Source organism: Arachis ipaensis, chromosome B7 (genome assembly GCF_059453495.1).
Source record: "Arachis ipaensis isolate K30076 ecotype BB chromosome B7, ASM5945349v1, whole genome shotgun sequence".
Lineage (NCBI taxonomy): Eukaryota > Viridiplantae > Streptophyta > Magnoliopsida > Fabales > Fabaceae > Arachis > Arachis ipaensis.
The window spans coordinates 135302781-135319129 of NC_142442.1; the positions used below are offsets into that span (position 1 = coordinate 135302781).

General features: G+C 29.4%; 2 protein-coding genes across 2 annotated transcripts; one reads left to right on the forward strand and one right to left on the reverse strand.

Moving 5' to 3' along the window:
- Positions 1–142: 142 nt before the first annotated feature.
- LOC107606039 (IAA-amino acid hydrolase ILR1-like 6) lies at positions 143–8304 on the forward strand. Its single transcript, XM_016308006.3, has 5 exons — positions 143–770; positions 1839–1964; positions 6838–7152; positions 7405–7533; positions 7633–8304. The coding sequence occupies exons 1-5, from the start codon at positions 273–275 to the stop codon at positions 7996–7998; spliced, it is 1434 nt and encodes a 477-aa protein (XP_016163492.1). The 5' UTR covers positions 143–272; the 3' UTR covers positions 7999–8304.
- Positions 8305–8430: 126 nt separating this feature from the next.
- LOC107606040 (delta-aminolevulinic acid dehydratase, chloroplastic) lies at positions 8431–12403 on the reverse strand. Its single transcript, XM_088492491.1, has 12 exons — positions 11922–12403; positions 11681–11792; positions 11505–11578; positions 11166–11234; positions 11004–11087; positions 10851–10920; positions 10526–10581; positions 9916–10037; positions 9548–9619; positions 9304–9385; positions 9129–9206; positions 8431–8856 (listed from the first exon to the last, which is right to left on the reverse strand). The coding sequence occupies exons 1-12, from the start codon at positions 12258–12260 to the stop codon at positions 8689–8691; spliced, it is 1326 nt and encodes a 441-aa protein (XP_088348617.1). The 5' UTR covers positions 12261–12403; the 3' UTR covers positions 8431–8688.
- Positions 12404–16349: the final 3946 nt, after the last annotated feature.

Sequence of the window (16349 nt, forward strand, 5' to 3'; positions counted from 1 at the left end):
AATGTTCTGTATCACGTGCTTCAATTATCTGTCACCTATATCACTGTAACGAAAATATTAAACAACTCAATAATGATTTAAGAAAAAAAATTCTTATTTTTCTCTCTCTTCTTTATTTATGTTCAGTTTATTTTATAACCACGTGTTAAAATTCTTTTTTATATTTTTTTTTCTTCCTTAATCTTTTCTATATCCTTTTTTCCACCCTCTTACTTATTTCTCACACTCTGTTATTCCCTCCTTCTACTCTGTTTGCAATTCAAACAGAAAACATGAAAATTCTCACTTCTTCAACTTTATTCGTATTAATTTTTCTTTCACCAATAGTTTTATCGGCTAAACAAATTCCTTCTACAGTGTACAATAGTCTCCTGTTCTCAGGCCACAAAGAGAGTGTTCCGCCATCATCTGAAGCCGCCATCAATAAGAGCAACAACGCCACACATCGCACAACAGAATCTGCAGAGGACATCGATGATGGAGAAAACTGTGAATCTTCATGGAATAGGGCATGTTCAGAAGCGGTGCTGAAGGTTGCACGTCAGCCGGAGACAGTGGATTGGCTCCTAAAGGTACGAAGAAGGATCCATCAAAATCCTGAGCTGGCTTTTGAAGAAATCGAAACAAGTTGCTTAATAAGAAAAGAATTGGATCTGATGAGAATTAGTTATCGATATCCACTGGCTAAAACAGGTGTTCGTGCGTGGATCGGCACTAATGGTCCACCTTTTGTTGCCATCAGAGCTGACATGGATGCACTTCCCATACAGGTATCCACAACTTCTATTAGCTTGGACGTTTGGACCATGCTATACCCATGTCTCTTCTCTTAGGTTGTGAGATTATAACTTACCTTTCCCTTAGCGTTATATCAACAACTTTGAGAATGTATAAAAATTTTAAAACAATTTTTAGATATTTCTCTTCAATTATTTAAATTTTTTTATAATATTTGATGGTGGAATTGAAAATAAAAATTATCAAAGCATTAATAATTATACATTTATTATAGTTCTTAACTTTTTTTTTTTCTAAATTTGGCCCCTTTTTGGTATTATTTACCTTATGTCTTTCTGTTATTCATCTTATATTTTTCTTATAATAATTTTATTTCATTACTTTATTAAAATAATAAAAAATTATAAAAACCTTTTTAACTAAAGATGCTTATTTTTTATAAGATAATGTTTCAAAATTAATGAATATATATGTTTAATATATCGAAATTATCTTCATTATTTTTTTTATTCTGACATGGTACATATGATTGTATCTTTAATTTGTCTTTTTCGCTTGACATAAATGATAAAATCTCAAATATTTTTTAGTATTTTGTCAGATTTTTTGGCCTGTGTGACGTAGATTATGAAACCTTAAAATCTTTTTAGTTTTGTCAGATCTTTTTAAATTTGATGCTATAATTTTTATAATGTACTATGTTGTGTACTATTTTACTCTATCTCTAAGTGTCTTAACAAACAAATTATATTTATAATTTTCTCAATTATATTAAATAAAAAAATATGATTGTATTCGAAATATATTGTGTAAAAAGTAATTATGTCTTATATTACTTGTATTTTTAGACTTTGCATGTTTTTTACTATTCTACTTTGTAAGGTGAATTTGATATAAATAAAAAGGAAAAAAAACTATATATAAATTCAATTTATAAATAATTAAAAAATTAATTTAAAAAATAACAAACAAGAAGAGAAAATACAGTTAGATTTGCACTTCTACTAGTAATTAATTATTGCTTTAATGTTAACGAAAACATTTACCTGAAATTATCAGTATTATTATTAACTGTTCTATAATCTCTTTAACATATACAGGAAGCTGTGGAATGGGAGTACAAATCTAAAGTTGCCGGCAAAATGCATGCTTGTGGACATGATGCACATGTGGCCATGCTTATGGGTGCTGCCAAGATATTGAAAACTCGAGAACATTTGTTGAAGGTTTTTTTCTCGCTCTACTCTTTATCTTATAAAAATGGTCATATGTCCGTCTATTAATTCTTTCTACAGTATTATATGTACATGCACTCAACTTACCTTCTAAGAATGTAATAACTATTAAAAGAGAACATACGTTAAAAAAAAATAAATTTGTAAATTTTTTTTATAAAATTGGTAAATTATATAAGAAACTAAAAAACACAGTAATAAAATTGATATAATATTATAGAAGAAAAATATTTTAATTTTTTATTCTCTCTCAAATCACTCTTTATAATTTATTGGACTCACATGACACATTATTTAATTTAACAATAATTAATTTTTTAAATCACACTTTAGAATAATTCTCATCTTAAAACAAATATATAATACATACCCTACTTTAAAAATATATAATACATTATATATTATACCACCGAAAAAAACATATCTTTATTGTTAATAAATATAAATAATTTAATTTTTATTTTATATACAGAATACATTTATTTAGTATTGTGTATAATAAAAATTCTCCTAACAATAGACCAGATGCTTGTAACTACAATAGAAATGACCTCTTATTTATATTTAAGAAATATCAATAATAATTATGAATTTATCGTTTTGTTCAATTATAAAAAATTAAAAATAAAATCAATTCTATATTTTTATTACAATTTGTCATCATTCAGTACATGTACTCGGTCTCAAAATTTATAGCCAAATGTTAGCAACTTTTTGTTCTTCCATTTATGAGAAACTTGAAGGAATCTTCGCACGCTATATTTGTCCAACTAGCTTTTTGTCATTTTAAAGCTGGATCTCTTTTTACTGTAATATTTATTTTATATTTTTGTTGTCTTTTTCTATTTTAGTGTCATAAAATTTAAATCTAAGTAATTTTTTATTTATGTGTTATTAAATTTTTTACATATCAGATTATTTTTAATAAAATTTTAAATCCAAAACATGATTTATATTAGCAAAAAATGTTTTATTATCATGCCAATTTTAAAGTCTTTAAAATTTTTCAAACAATAACAAGACATTTTATTTGGTTGCTAGTAAATGCAAATTACTTATTTAGTGGTGAATTAAATCTATTTTTTCTTTTCATCAAGAGACAAAGTAATTATGAAAGTTCAATTTGAAGTCCAAGACAAACACTACATGACATACTATAAACTATGAAGGCTTTTCTACTAATTAAACATCTAGAGGGGTGGTTGGTGGTCCCTTTCTCTCTTATTAGTTAGTACATTTTATTTTTCTTTCTCATTTTATGTTAAAGACATTAAACATGAACTTGGTATTAGATCAACTAAAGAAGATTTTTAGAAAATAAAATATTTCTTAAATTTTTTTTTAGGGAGTTTTTGTTTTAATTAATTAATTTGAGATATCAATGTTGTCACAATTTTTGATGGTTGATCATCTTTTTTTGCAATAATTTATTTTTCAAATTATCACTATACTAAGAAATTCATATTACAATGATAATATTTTATTTTTCCAAAGATTGCATTTCATGTGAACAGTACTTTAAATCTTTGGTTGAAGAAATTGTGTGACCATAAAATCTTATAATTATTTTTATACCTTAGATTTTTATTATCCTAGGGTGTTACTGTGTTAGAGTAGCTTTTAAATTGTCTCTTGTGTAATTCCAAGGTTACAAATTGTAGCCTATTTTAAAACCATCTATAACGTGTGATACTGTTCATCACACAATTTTTTATTTTTATTTTTATTCTTAAATCTAAAATGTTTTCTCTCATATCTTACAAGAATTGACAACCAAGAGTTAGTCTTCTGTCATATTATACATTTGGCCTTCTCTTTATATGTAGAAAGAGAAATGATAACCTTGTTGCGTTGATCTTATATTCACCTTAAATAACTAGATATTTGGATTCCCAACATACCGTGCAAGCCAATCAATTATTCATAAAAAAATACACTATACAATCTGAGTAGTTTGTACTAAAGATATTAATGTAAGGTATTTATGTATAGATCTAATATGTATATTTGCGGTGTTTATTCAAGTTCGATTTGAAATTACGATATAGATTCGATTTGTAAGGCTATTAGATCCGTTCGAATTTGATCCGCATATTCGCATATTTGCAAAAATAAAGAAATAAATAAGTAAATATCTTTTTTATATTTTATTTCAACTAATAATTATCATATATGTTGTATTATTTTAATTTATTATTTAAAAAAAGTATGTTTAATATTATTTTAAGAGTAAACATATTTAAAAAATAGAAAAAATGAATTTTATTGATATTTTTTTAATAAAAATAAGCTTTTAAAAATATTTTTATGCTTTGCGGATATATCCGATATCCGATCCGTTTGTGGATCGAATCGGATCCAAACTTAAAAACTGTGGTTATTGGATCCAATATGATCCGATAATTTTAGTGCGAATCAGATTGAAATTTTGGTCATATCCGATCCGATCTAATCTGCGTTCATTAATAATTAATGAATAATTTTAAAAAAGTGATGATGTTATTCTCAAATTTGATATTATCTTAATTTTAAATTATTTAATAATATTATTATTTTTCATAATGATAAAAAAGTTTTTGTTAAAAGTAATTTAATAATAATATATAATAAAAAAATAAAATTTTTTATTTAACTTACTTAACTCGCAAAAAAAAACTATTTCTATCGGCGGATTGAAATTATATTTGTGACCCCGTTCTTAAATTATAAAAGCAGAGTACCTTTCACCAATTGAATTACTATCGTTTAGTAAAAATATTCAATTATTTCTTTACTTAGAAATTTATTGAAAAGTTATCTATTTATAATTATATTTAATTTAATAATTTATGATGTATGAACACTGATATAGATATAATATGATACAGGATATGCGAATTTTTAATTTTTATAAGACACAAAAATACTGTATACATATAAAATATAAAATATTTTTTAGATAAATTGTAATAATATTTTGATATTTTACTAATATTAAAATATAAATTAACTTTTTAATTATTTTTAATATCTTTTTTTATGATATAAAGTATTTAAAATATTTTATTTATTTAATACTTAATAATATATATTATTTTTAAATTCATTTCAAGAGTATATGTTAAGAATAAGATTGGACACGTCAACATATGATGGTATTTAAGTGTGTCTAAACGTGTCCGAATTATTTATTTTAATTTTTTATTAAGACACATTTAGACAAAAATATGCGTGTCGAACAAATATTAAGGAGTGTCATGTCTAAAATGTTCAACACCCAGACACAACAAATAAAAAAATATCCGTATTTTATAATTAATAACTTTTTTTTTCAAAAATTAAGAAAACCTATCCTAAGATGGTATCTACCACATTAAATAAAGTTTGTTTGGTTTTATTGGTTTGAGAACACGTGATTGAATATGATGAACTACCCCGCAGTTTTTCTCTCGATTAAAGGGAAAGTTGACTCTTGATTGCACCAGAAATGTAACCTTGACGAGCATAAAACTTTTCTGTGCATTCTGACATTATAGGGAATACATACATATTTAGGAGCATGCCTTGTGTTTGTTCCAATGGAATCTAGGATTGTACTTGAACAAATATGTTTTTTTTTTTTTCTTTTTTACATCAAATTTTAAACTTCTTTAAATTTACTTAAAATTGCATAGATTTAATGAGAAAAATCGAATTTGTAACCATCAAATGTGGATATTTACATTTTTCAACTTGATATATTATTTTCAGTTAAATAAAATGACATTATTAATTTAAAATTGACTATTCAAAAGTTTTTTAATAGCTATTTGTTTGAATAAATACAGTGAGACATTACTATAGGGTGTTCAGTGTTGTCAATAGAATGGTATCTGGTCCACTACTACTTGCTCATTAGAATTAGCATGTGATTGGACAACGTGGGTTGGTGTTTTCTTTTTTGGTGATTGATATGATACTTAAAAATATTTAAAATTTATTATAAAAAATTTACTTTCTTTCTTTTCATGCTACCACTAAAATTAATGCCAAGTAGTACTAACACAACAGTAGAGTATGGTAATGTGTAGTGAATAACTGAATGGTAAAAGGTGTGTCAGGTTTCACAAGTCTTCCATAGACTAGAGTGTAGATTATTCTCCACACCTGAAGCTATTGTAAACTTTGTTGGTTTCAGGAGATTTACACATTTTGGAGGGTTAATATTTAAAACGGTAATTAAATTGGTTCTTCCACTAATTATATGATGTGTCTTAAAATAATTATGCGATATTTACTTAAACGAATTAGTAAATTAACTACTAGATCAATTTGAACTGATTATGCTGATGTTATTATCTAAGGGATAAAAGAGACAAATCTATTCTATTATTATACTTTTTATGAATTAATTTAAAATATTTGATCTTTTGAAAATAGAATTTACACATGCTTCAGATCTATGAGTGTGGATTTATTTTTTTAATATTTTTTTAAAAAAAAATTTATAAAAAATAAAAAGTGAAAATGAAAAATAAAATTTTATTTTTTTATTCTTGTAATAAAATTTTAAAAACAAAAAATGAAAAACAAAAATGAAAACTATAACCACATGTAACTAAATAAATAGACACTAAATTTTTAGTTTTAAATGCATTAAATAAATTTGGTTTTTTTTTTCTTGAATCCCTATTCTCGATCAGTGCAGAAGAACTTTATATACAATAATATTCACTCAATTCCATTTTTTTGTTTGTACAGTTGCTAGTAATTTGAATATTTATTGAGGGATTTGAAACCATTAACGGAGAACATACATATGGTTTCTCATTTGGAAATTAGTGTGTAGCTTGTCTGTTTGTCCCATTTTCACAATTGACCCTACCAGGCCTTGCTCTTATGGCAGGGAACAGTAATTCTGATATTCCAACCAGCGGAGGAAGCTGGAAATGGTGCAAAGAGAATGATACAAGATGGTGCATTGGAGGATGTTGAGGCTATATTTGCAGTTCATGTATCCCATCAGCATCCAACCGCTATTATTGGGTCCAGGCCCGGCCCATTGCTGGCTGGCTGTGGGTTTTTTAGAGCCGTGATCACAGGGAAAAAGGCCCTCGCCGGCGATCCACACCACTCGATCGATCCGGTTTTGGCCGGTTCAGCCGCTGTGATCAGCTTGCAGGGTATTGTCTCCCGCGAATCCAATCCCTTGGATTCACAGGTACGGCCTCATATATTTAGTAGATCAACCTCTTCTAAAGTTAGAAAATTAGTAAAATAAGAAAATGAAAATCTAACCATCCTTGAATCAAAATAGTGAGACTCACATACAATAAAAATTATAAATTAAATAATGATAACTATTTAACTACTTACTTTATTACTTTATTACTTTACAATTGTCTTCACTTTAGAGGATTTTTTCTTTCCATATTTGGTATATACTAAGAACTTAGCCCCATTTGCAATTTAGGTTGTTTCTGTGACTTCATTCAATGGCGGCAACAATCTTGATATGATACCAGACACAGTGGTTCTTGGTGGAACTTTCAGAGCTTTCTCTAACACCAGCTTTTATCAACTACTTGAAAGAATTGAGCAGGTTAATAGCAACTTACATTGTGTTATATACTAAATTGAATAAATACACATATATAGCTAAGCTGGAATGAAATCCTATTATTATTGTTGTCTCAAACAGGTGATTGTGGAACAAGCTGGTGTGTATAGATGCTCTGCAGAGGTTGACTTCTTTGAAAAGGAGTACACCATATATCCTCCAACAGTCAATGATGACAAAATGTATGAGCATGTGAAGAAGGTTTCCATTGATTTGCTGGGTCAAACGAATTTCAAGGTAGTTCCACCCATGATGGGTGCTGAAGATTTCTCATTCTACTCCCAGGTGGTCCCTGCAGCATTCTTCTACATAGGGATAAGGAATGAGACATTGGGGTCTACTCACACAGGACACTCCCCACATTTCATGATTGATGAAGATGTTCTACCAATAGGTGCAGCAGCACATGCCACCATTGCAGAGAGGTTCCTCATTGAGTATGGGTGAAGTTAATAATAAAAAAGTCATGCTGGGAAAAATGGGAATGAATGAATATTCTTCTCACTTCTCAGTTCTCACACTCTCCACTCAACTTGGTACAAAATTTGGTAGACACAAGTTTTATCCGTCCCCCCCTCATATTCCCTATATTTATTTGTTGCTTTGAGTTAAGGAATGTAGAGGCAAGGCTCATAAATGATAACAAAAATAGAGTGCGCCAGAATTTTATACAAGTTTGGGTTGCGTTTTTGGAGGCAGATAGATATGTATGTGCACGAGTATAAATAAAATAATAATAATAATTTAGCTTCAGGAAATCTGTGAATTCTTGTTTTTATAAAATTGGCGTTACGTTGAACCCTTTTATCGATTTTATTGCATCAAAAGCAAGTCACTATCTACATTATTGAAACAACACGAGAAAATCATGAGCTTCCATTTTAACAAGTTCAACACGGTAAAATGCATTCAAGAAGAGCAGGTAGGAGAATGGAAGACTCGTTAGGAACATTAGCTTCTCGACATATAGTTCGTTTCAGTACCACAACACACTACATTTTTCACTTCAGCGCATCCTTTATCATACAACAACGGGTTGGCAATGGAGATGAAAAGCATTTAGACAAAAACCGGCATACAGTTACGCTTTCCGTCCGCCTTCTAGAATGAACTATCCCCTACATATTTTGAACAATTTTACCTCTTCTCTCCACATAAACTTCTGGCAGCTTGAAGAGCAAAATAGGTCAAGATGATGTCAGCACCAGCCCGCCGGAGGCACAATAATGACTCCATCATAACCTTTTCTTCATCAATCATTTTCAGAGCACCACCAGCTTTTATCATTGAGTACTCACCAGAAACCTGCAACACATAAAGATTGTTAGATAAATAAGTACTCAATTATTCCACGAAAAATTGGACGACTTAGAATTTGATAAGATATAGTAGCATTACTGCATTGCAGTAACTGTTAAAACAAAACAAGAGTAGAGCGCTAAACAAGTATCAAAGCATGGTGTTATTTTTGTCGAGGAATACTAGAGGGCAATCAAAATTTATTATTTTTAGTATTTCTGATGACCCTCTAGTATTTCTCATTTTTGTCAAGTGCTAGTGTAAGCCAAAGAAGAAACCTGGTATGCTGCAATTGGCAAAGGAGAATTATCCCTCAGAAGCCTTATGATATCCAAATAAGGAAGACCAGGCTTCACCTGGAAACCAATATTTTCAAGTTAGAAAATGGTATACGAAAAACGTGCAGTGTTTCATTCTTGTAATGATCATGCACACACAAATAAGGGAACCAACCAAGAGAATATCAGCTCCTTCAGATTCATCTTCCCGCATCTCAGTCAGAGCCTCTCTGTAATTTGCTGGATTCATCTGATAACTTTTGTCCACAAGGCCATATTTATAAGCAAAGTATCAATTAATCATGTTAAATTGATTACATATATGGCTGTAAGTTGAGGAGGAGGATTGAGAGGGGAGGAGGATTGGGGGTAAGTAAAAAATAAATAACAAAAAGTTGAAAGTTGAAGTTAACACAGACGTTTTCTTGTCTCCAAACCGAGGGTTGGAGTCCAGCGCTTCTCTAAATGGGCCATAAAATGAGCTTGCATACCTGTTGGTACATGCACATTTTAGGACAGTGAGTTGAACAGACAATATAGATCTACCAATTGGTACTATATCTAAACCCTTCATAAACACATTTGAATAAGAATTATAACAGATCAATGACACAATGGATACTCACCCTAAGTACATACTAATTTTGAATTATCTCTGTTTTTCTTCCCTAAAATTTTGAGATGTACTTGTACATATTTGAAATTAACTAAACCTTCAGAAATTTCAAATGCAACATGGCACAGAAAGAAGATATGACAAGGGGAAAAGAATAAGTAGTCAAAATACTTTGCTGTGTAGGACATTATAGAAACATGATGAAAGCCTTCAGCATCAAGAGCTGCTCGCATTGCTCCCACCCGACCATCCATCATATCACTAGGACTGACAACATCTGCTCCAGCTCGGGCCTTTTTGCACAGTCAATAAAGACAAAGAGATTGGAAAAAATATGTTAGTGGGTTTATAGAAGTACGAAAGGAACCCTTGGAAGTTAAGAAAAAAGCATATGAAATCCGAAAGTACCAATTCTCAACCATTAACCTCCACGCAATATTAACTTTTTTACCAGTGATACACCTATTAAATTAAATGGATAGGAGAGTAGATGGAAAGAAGACTACTAGTACTATGAGAGAGGATTAGTAGTGATGATATTATTGCAAAATACACCAAAATTGTTCTCCCTCTAACATTGAGACTATCATAATCATTTCGGTAATCCATGTGTGTATTTAAAGCTAGATAGTTATTTGAGAACGATGGGAATAATACTGGTTTGCTACTACTATATTTGGCATCAGCTCTTTCCTCTTTCATTTTAAAACATTGAGAAACTATCATCCTCATTACATGATCAAAATTTGAAAGTGAACCAATTAGAATGCAGTCATATTACCTGGGATACAGCTTGTTTGCATAATTGATGAACAGTCTCATCATTCATAATAACTCCTACAAGATATCAAAGATAGTAATTATGATTAGTACTTTAAGTGTTCATGTTTCAGAGGGTTTGTTTTATGAATTATCAAGTCAATCATGTTTACTAATAGCATTTAAGTATTTAACACATATATCCTTCATGGCATCTGGTTCCTAAGATGGCAGAAGAAACATATTAGGTTTTAATATTGAGACAATCCTTTTTTGATTAAAAAAAAAAAAAAAGAGAATCTAATTAAACAACTATAGGTTTTATTTTTCTCAAGAAAAACTCTTACCATCCTCTCTAACTATACCATCATGCCCATCTGATGAATAAGGATCTAGTGCAACATCTGTATAGATAACCTGAAAAAAGTTTGATAAGGATATTATTGGCTTAACTCTCTACAAGCACCAGAAAATATTAACCTCAAATTATGTTCACTTACAAGGTCTGGAAACTTATCCTTGAGCAAACGTATTGACCGAGGCACTAAACCATTATCATTGTATGCTTCATTCCCTGTGGGAGACTATAAGGAAAAAATCTGTCATACAGGGCTGAAATCACACTACAGAAAATCTACAGTATGTAAGTAACAGAATAGAACCTTCAAGGCATCTGGAATTTTAGGAAAAAGCACCACACTATTAACACCAACATCCCGTGCCTTTGCAACCTGAAGAGATGGCAAGCACAATGTCATCATCAACCATGCAGTTTGCAAATATAAATTAGAAGAGCATTATATGGCAAAGTAAGCAATGTAACAGGGCAGATTCAGGACTGGAAGTAGAATACTGAAACAAAACTGGCAAGTTCCTCCCAGCCTAGATATTTAAAGAAACAATTAAATCTGTCTAAACGTCTTGAACATAATTAAACAGCTTCAAACTTCTGATAAGTAACTCAAATAAATGAGGAGATAACAACAAGGGCAAATAACAACCTCTTGCACAAGTCCATGCCTCCATCCAAGCCTATAGCATCCCGGCATAGCCCCAATTGGAGTGTCCTCCTCACCTGCAAGTTCAATTGTACCAATCAAAACAGCTCCAGCATAGCATATTACACTACCTCCACTACACATGAACAATGCATAAAACAAGTAAAAACAAGACCAACCTTCATGAATGAAAAGTGGATACACGAAATTCGCAGGCGATATTGTCGTCTCCTGAAATGCTTCCCTCAGCGCCGGCGTCCTCCGGTTGCGGCGAGGACGCCTGTTAAGTGGCTGATACAAAATCAAATCAAATCAAATCAATTGCTTAACTCAACAAGTTTTTCTAAATCATCAGCAAGAATGCGCAAGGCTAAAGTCAACACATTTGGTTCCTATTCGAAAATTGAATCGGAGACTCACAAGTGAAGGGACGACGGGAGTTCCAACCGGAGAAGCCGGTTTAGGGGGAACCGGAGGTGCCTCCGGGACGTTACCGGCAACAACGGCGGCTTCGCATTCGGCGTCGGAGAGGCCAAGCTTGTGGAGTGGACCCGCTTGGTTACCGTTGTGGGAATCACTTGCTCTAACGGCGAAGAGGTGGAGAGGGCGAAGAAGGTTGGTTGAAGTGGTGCGGTTAGAAGAGAGCTTCAAATTGGAAGGTTGGGTGGGCCTGAGACCAATGTATCCGTGGGAATCGAAAGAAGAAGAAGGGTTGATGATGGTGAATTGGGCGTTAGCGATGGCTGAAGCCATTAGCATCAAGAAATGTCAGCTGAAAATCTCAGCTTTCTGGGTAACTTATTATCGAATAGAGAATAGAGGGAGCCAATCAAAACATTGCTCAGCTCCAACACACACCCCAACGGGATCCACCTAACCGCCTACACTCTATTTCTTTATTCATTTAATTTTTTTTAAAATCATTAATATTAACTTGAATGGAAAATGAATATAAAAAATTAATCATTATTTTTTATGTTTTTCAATATACTATTGTAGAACCCTACAAGTATATAACTCGACCTGTCCAGGTTCGAGCTCACTTTCGTTCAAGATGGATGAGTTATATTTAAGGTGAATTCTATGGTATAAAAAAAAGAAAAAAATTATACATGTAAATTTGTGTTGTCACAAAAAATAGTTGGTATGTGTCCTTAAAAAAAGAAGACAAAGTCTGTTGCATAGTTGTAAAAATTGGATCGGATGGGCGACTGAAAAATCAGTAAATCGGATCCTATATCGGTTCGGTCCGAGGTTAGGACCATTTAAGGTAGAGAATCAGAATGAACCGATTGAACCGTAACGAATCAGTTAAAATCGGCTAAATCCGGTGAAAATCGGACCGAACCAAACCGTTTGGTCCCAATTGAAGGCGAAGCTACAGTTTTGAAAAATTTTTCAAAATAGCTGTCATTGGTTCGAACTGCTCACTCCAGAGTTGCAAGAAAGACAATCTTACCACCAAGCTAAATTGCTTCTTACTAATATATATCCAAATTATAATATATATAGCAATTTTCTATTTATTTATATTCAATTAATTTTAATTTTAAAGTCATGAATTTTTAAATTAATTATATTTTATTTAACTATAAATTTTATTAATATATATATATATATATAAGATAAGAAAAATTATTAATCATAATTTATTTTTTCTTTTCATGATTATATGATATCTATTAATATTATTTTTTCAATAAATACTTGTAGTATATAATAATAGGTAAAGACTCACATGCAGTTGTCTTCATATGAAGTTGATAGTTGAAAATCGCTAGATGATATTTAGTTAAACTTATCAAATTATCTAACTGTTTTTAAATACCAACTTCACATGAAAATTAACTATATGTAAGTTTTTACTTATAATAATATAATAATACAATAAATATAAATTAATTAATAAAGTATTAAAATTTGAAAATGATAATTATTTTTATAAAAATAAAATAAAAATACTTATAATAAAAAAAATAATTAAATTTTACATAATTATTTAATTATATCGGATTAACCAATTTGATAAGTAACCCACCGGTTGAACTAGTAATCCAGTGACATAGTAATTTTATCGGTTCGATCATCGGTTCGATTCTGACAACTATGATATGTTGTTTTATAGGTGAGATGCAACTTTAAAAGTGGGGTACAAAAACTTTTTCTCTCTTTCATATGAGAGTTTTAATGCTTAGCTTAAATAATTATATTTATCATGATTAATTATAATGTGTTAGAATTTTTTTTGTTTTTGCACAAAAGAAAGTATTTTGGGTTGAAGTCACGTTTTTTTGTTATTGCTCCATAAATCTTAAAGCACATTTTTTCATTTTATCACACAATTTTAATTTATTGAAACAAATATCCATTAGTACATATTTATACGAGTTAATTTTAATTTTATTCTTAACTAAAAAATATATAATAACAAAATAATATCTTAAAATTTGAAAATTATTTTTTAATTTATCGGTTAAATTTTAGTATAATATTTTCATTCTTATATATCTACAAGTATTTTATAAAAGAATAATTTTATTTTTTAATAATAAAGATAAATTTTATGTTTTTAAATAATAATAGTAATATAATCATTTTTTTTTCTCTATAATTTGTTTCAAAGGGAAATTGATTCTTTAACTTTATTTTATAATAAAGTTAAATGAATGGTAGCTAATCAAAATTAGTTTTCAGCTTTTTTTTTTTCTCCCAAATTTGTAAAATCCAATATAATAAAAATTACTCTTTTTTAATAGAATAATTAATAAAATCAACCCATTCTAAATAATTTTTATAAAAATTAAAAATATATAGGAGTTAATTATCATAGAGAAATCACTAGTAAGAATAGTAACTGTACTTGGGAAATAAATTTTTCATTTTTTTAAATAAATATGATAAAGTGTAATATTCTATTATGCAATTTTAAATAAAATAGAAAAAATATAAAAGAGTATATTATGTAATAAAAAATACACTTAACAATTAATAATATCAATAAAAAAATAGAGAAGATTTACTTTTATTTTCCACTGCAATAATAATGAATATTACATATTAAATGGGTGAATAGTATGCATAGTATTATAAGCTCATGAACTCATAAACTCATTTAAGTCTTTTGTATTTCTCTTTGTAAAATAATCCAAATACGAGAAAAAATCAGTACACAACACTATTATGTTAAAATAATTAATCATCTTAAATATAATTAATCAGTCTGACTATTAAAATTCTCACGTGTAACAGAGAGAAGGTCCTATAAAATTGCATCTCACCTTTAAAATGATAGATCTTATCTTTTTATTGGAGGGACACTTGGCAATCATTTATTAAGACAACACAAATTTATAGGTATAGAAAATTTTTGAGTAATCACCTAAATCAATTAATCCTCAAGGTTTTATTTTGGCAGATAAATCAGTTCTAGTTCATTTTTCGGACAAAGTAATTATCCAAATTAGTCCCCAAAAATTTTAAAAACAGACATTTTAGTCCCCAAGAAAAATAAATTAGGGACTGATTTGTCCGCCAAAGTAAAATCTTGGAAATTGATCTGTGTATTAATTTTTCTTGAGGACTAAAATATCCGCTTTTAAAATTCTTGGAGACTGATTTAGATAATTACTCAAAATGTTTTCTATTTACACCATAATATTTACCATACTTTAATTATAGAAAAAAATACGAAAGAAGAATATAATATATACAAAATAATTTGCGTTCTTTTTAAGACTTCTATCTTTATATAGACATATAGTGTATCTTTTTAAATGTTGTATAATTAATTATCATTTTGATCTGATATTCTCTTGACTAAGCATAATGTTAAGTTTTATTATAATAGTATCTTTTGTGCCAGCTTTTGTAATGGCAATGATTATTTATCTAAATTTATTAATTTAACTGATTTATAAAGTAGTTAATAACGAAGTATAATGAATAGATCACTATCAAAAATGAATTTACAAAAATTATTTGTGAATAAAAATAATTTTGAAGAGTAAAAACAAGAATATATTTAAAAAAAATAAATAAAATATAACAAAATTAATTAATTAGAAAATATTTTAACAAAATCATCCAAATTTATTAATATACATTGTTTTATAGGGGTTTTTTTTGGTGACATGTTTTGTAGTTTATTGTTATATTTTCCTATTATGGAAGAAACTCAAAGCCCAACAAAACCGAGGTCAATAAATGGGCTCAAATGACGAGATCCAACTATGCAATCTTGCAAACAGGCATTTTTGAAGGATAAACCCCAGGACCAAAAACAAAGAACACATTAAAAAAAAAAAAGAGCAATCTGGTAGGAGAGAGATTCAAGAGATAAAAAATTTTCTTTAACCAATTCCATATAAGTGAAATTTTGAACATGCATGCTTGGTGGAAGTGAAATCCAACAATATCAATTCACATAATTTTATGTATAATTAAGTTTGAGCCACTAATTGTATGAAAAAAGTGGTTAAAACTTGAGGAATTCGAGCAAACAACGTTATACTGTTAACAAAAAGTTCTTAGGCTCGAATATGATGGTTCTGTGAGTGGCTTATTTCTTTTGACCCTGATCTTTTTTTACCGACGTACGACATGTGTATAGTCTTCGATCGTTCCCAGGGCGGCACTTAGTCAAGGATTTGATTGGAAAGTGGGGTCATGTCAATGCACATGAACTCGTGAATTTTCACGCTTGAAATCTTTGATGCTTATGATAATTATGGAGAATTAAACTAACGACATATGTCATATATTGCTATGATGATATGGCTCATAAGCTATGGTAAAGGCAATCACGGATTTAAACAAGATATATACTATCTAATTGATTGGAGATAAAGG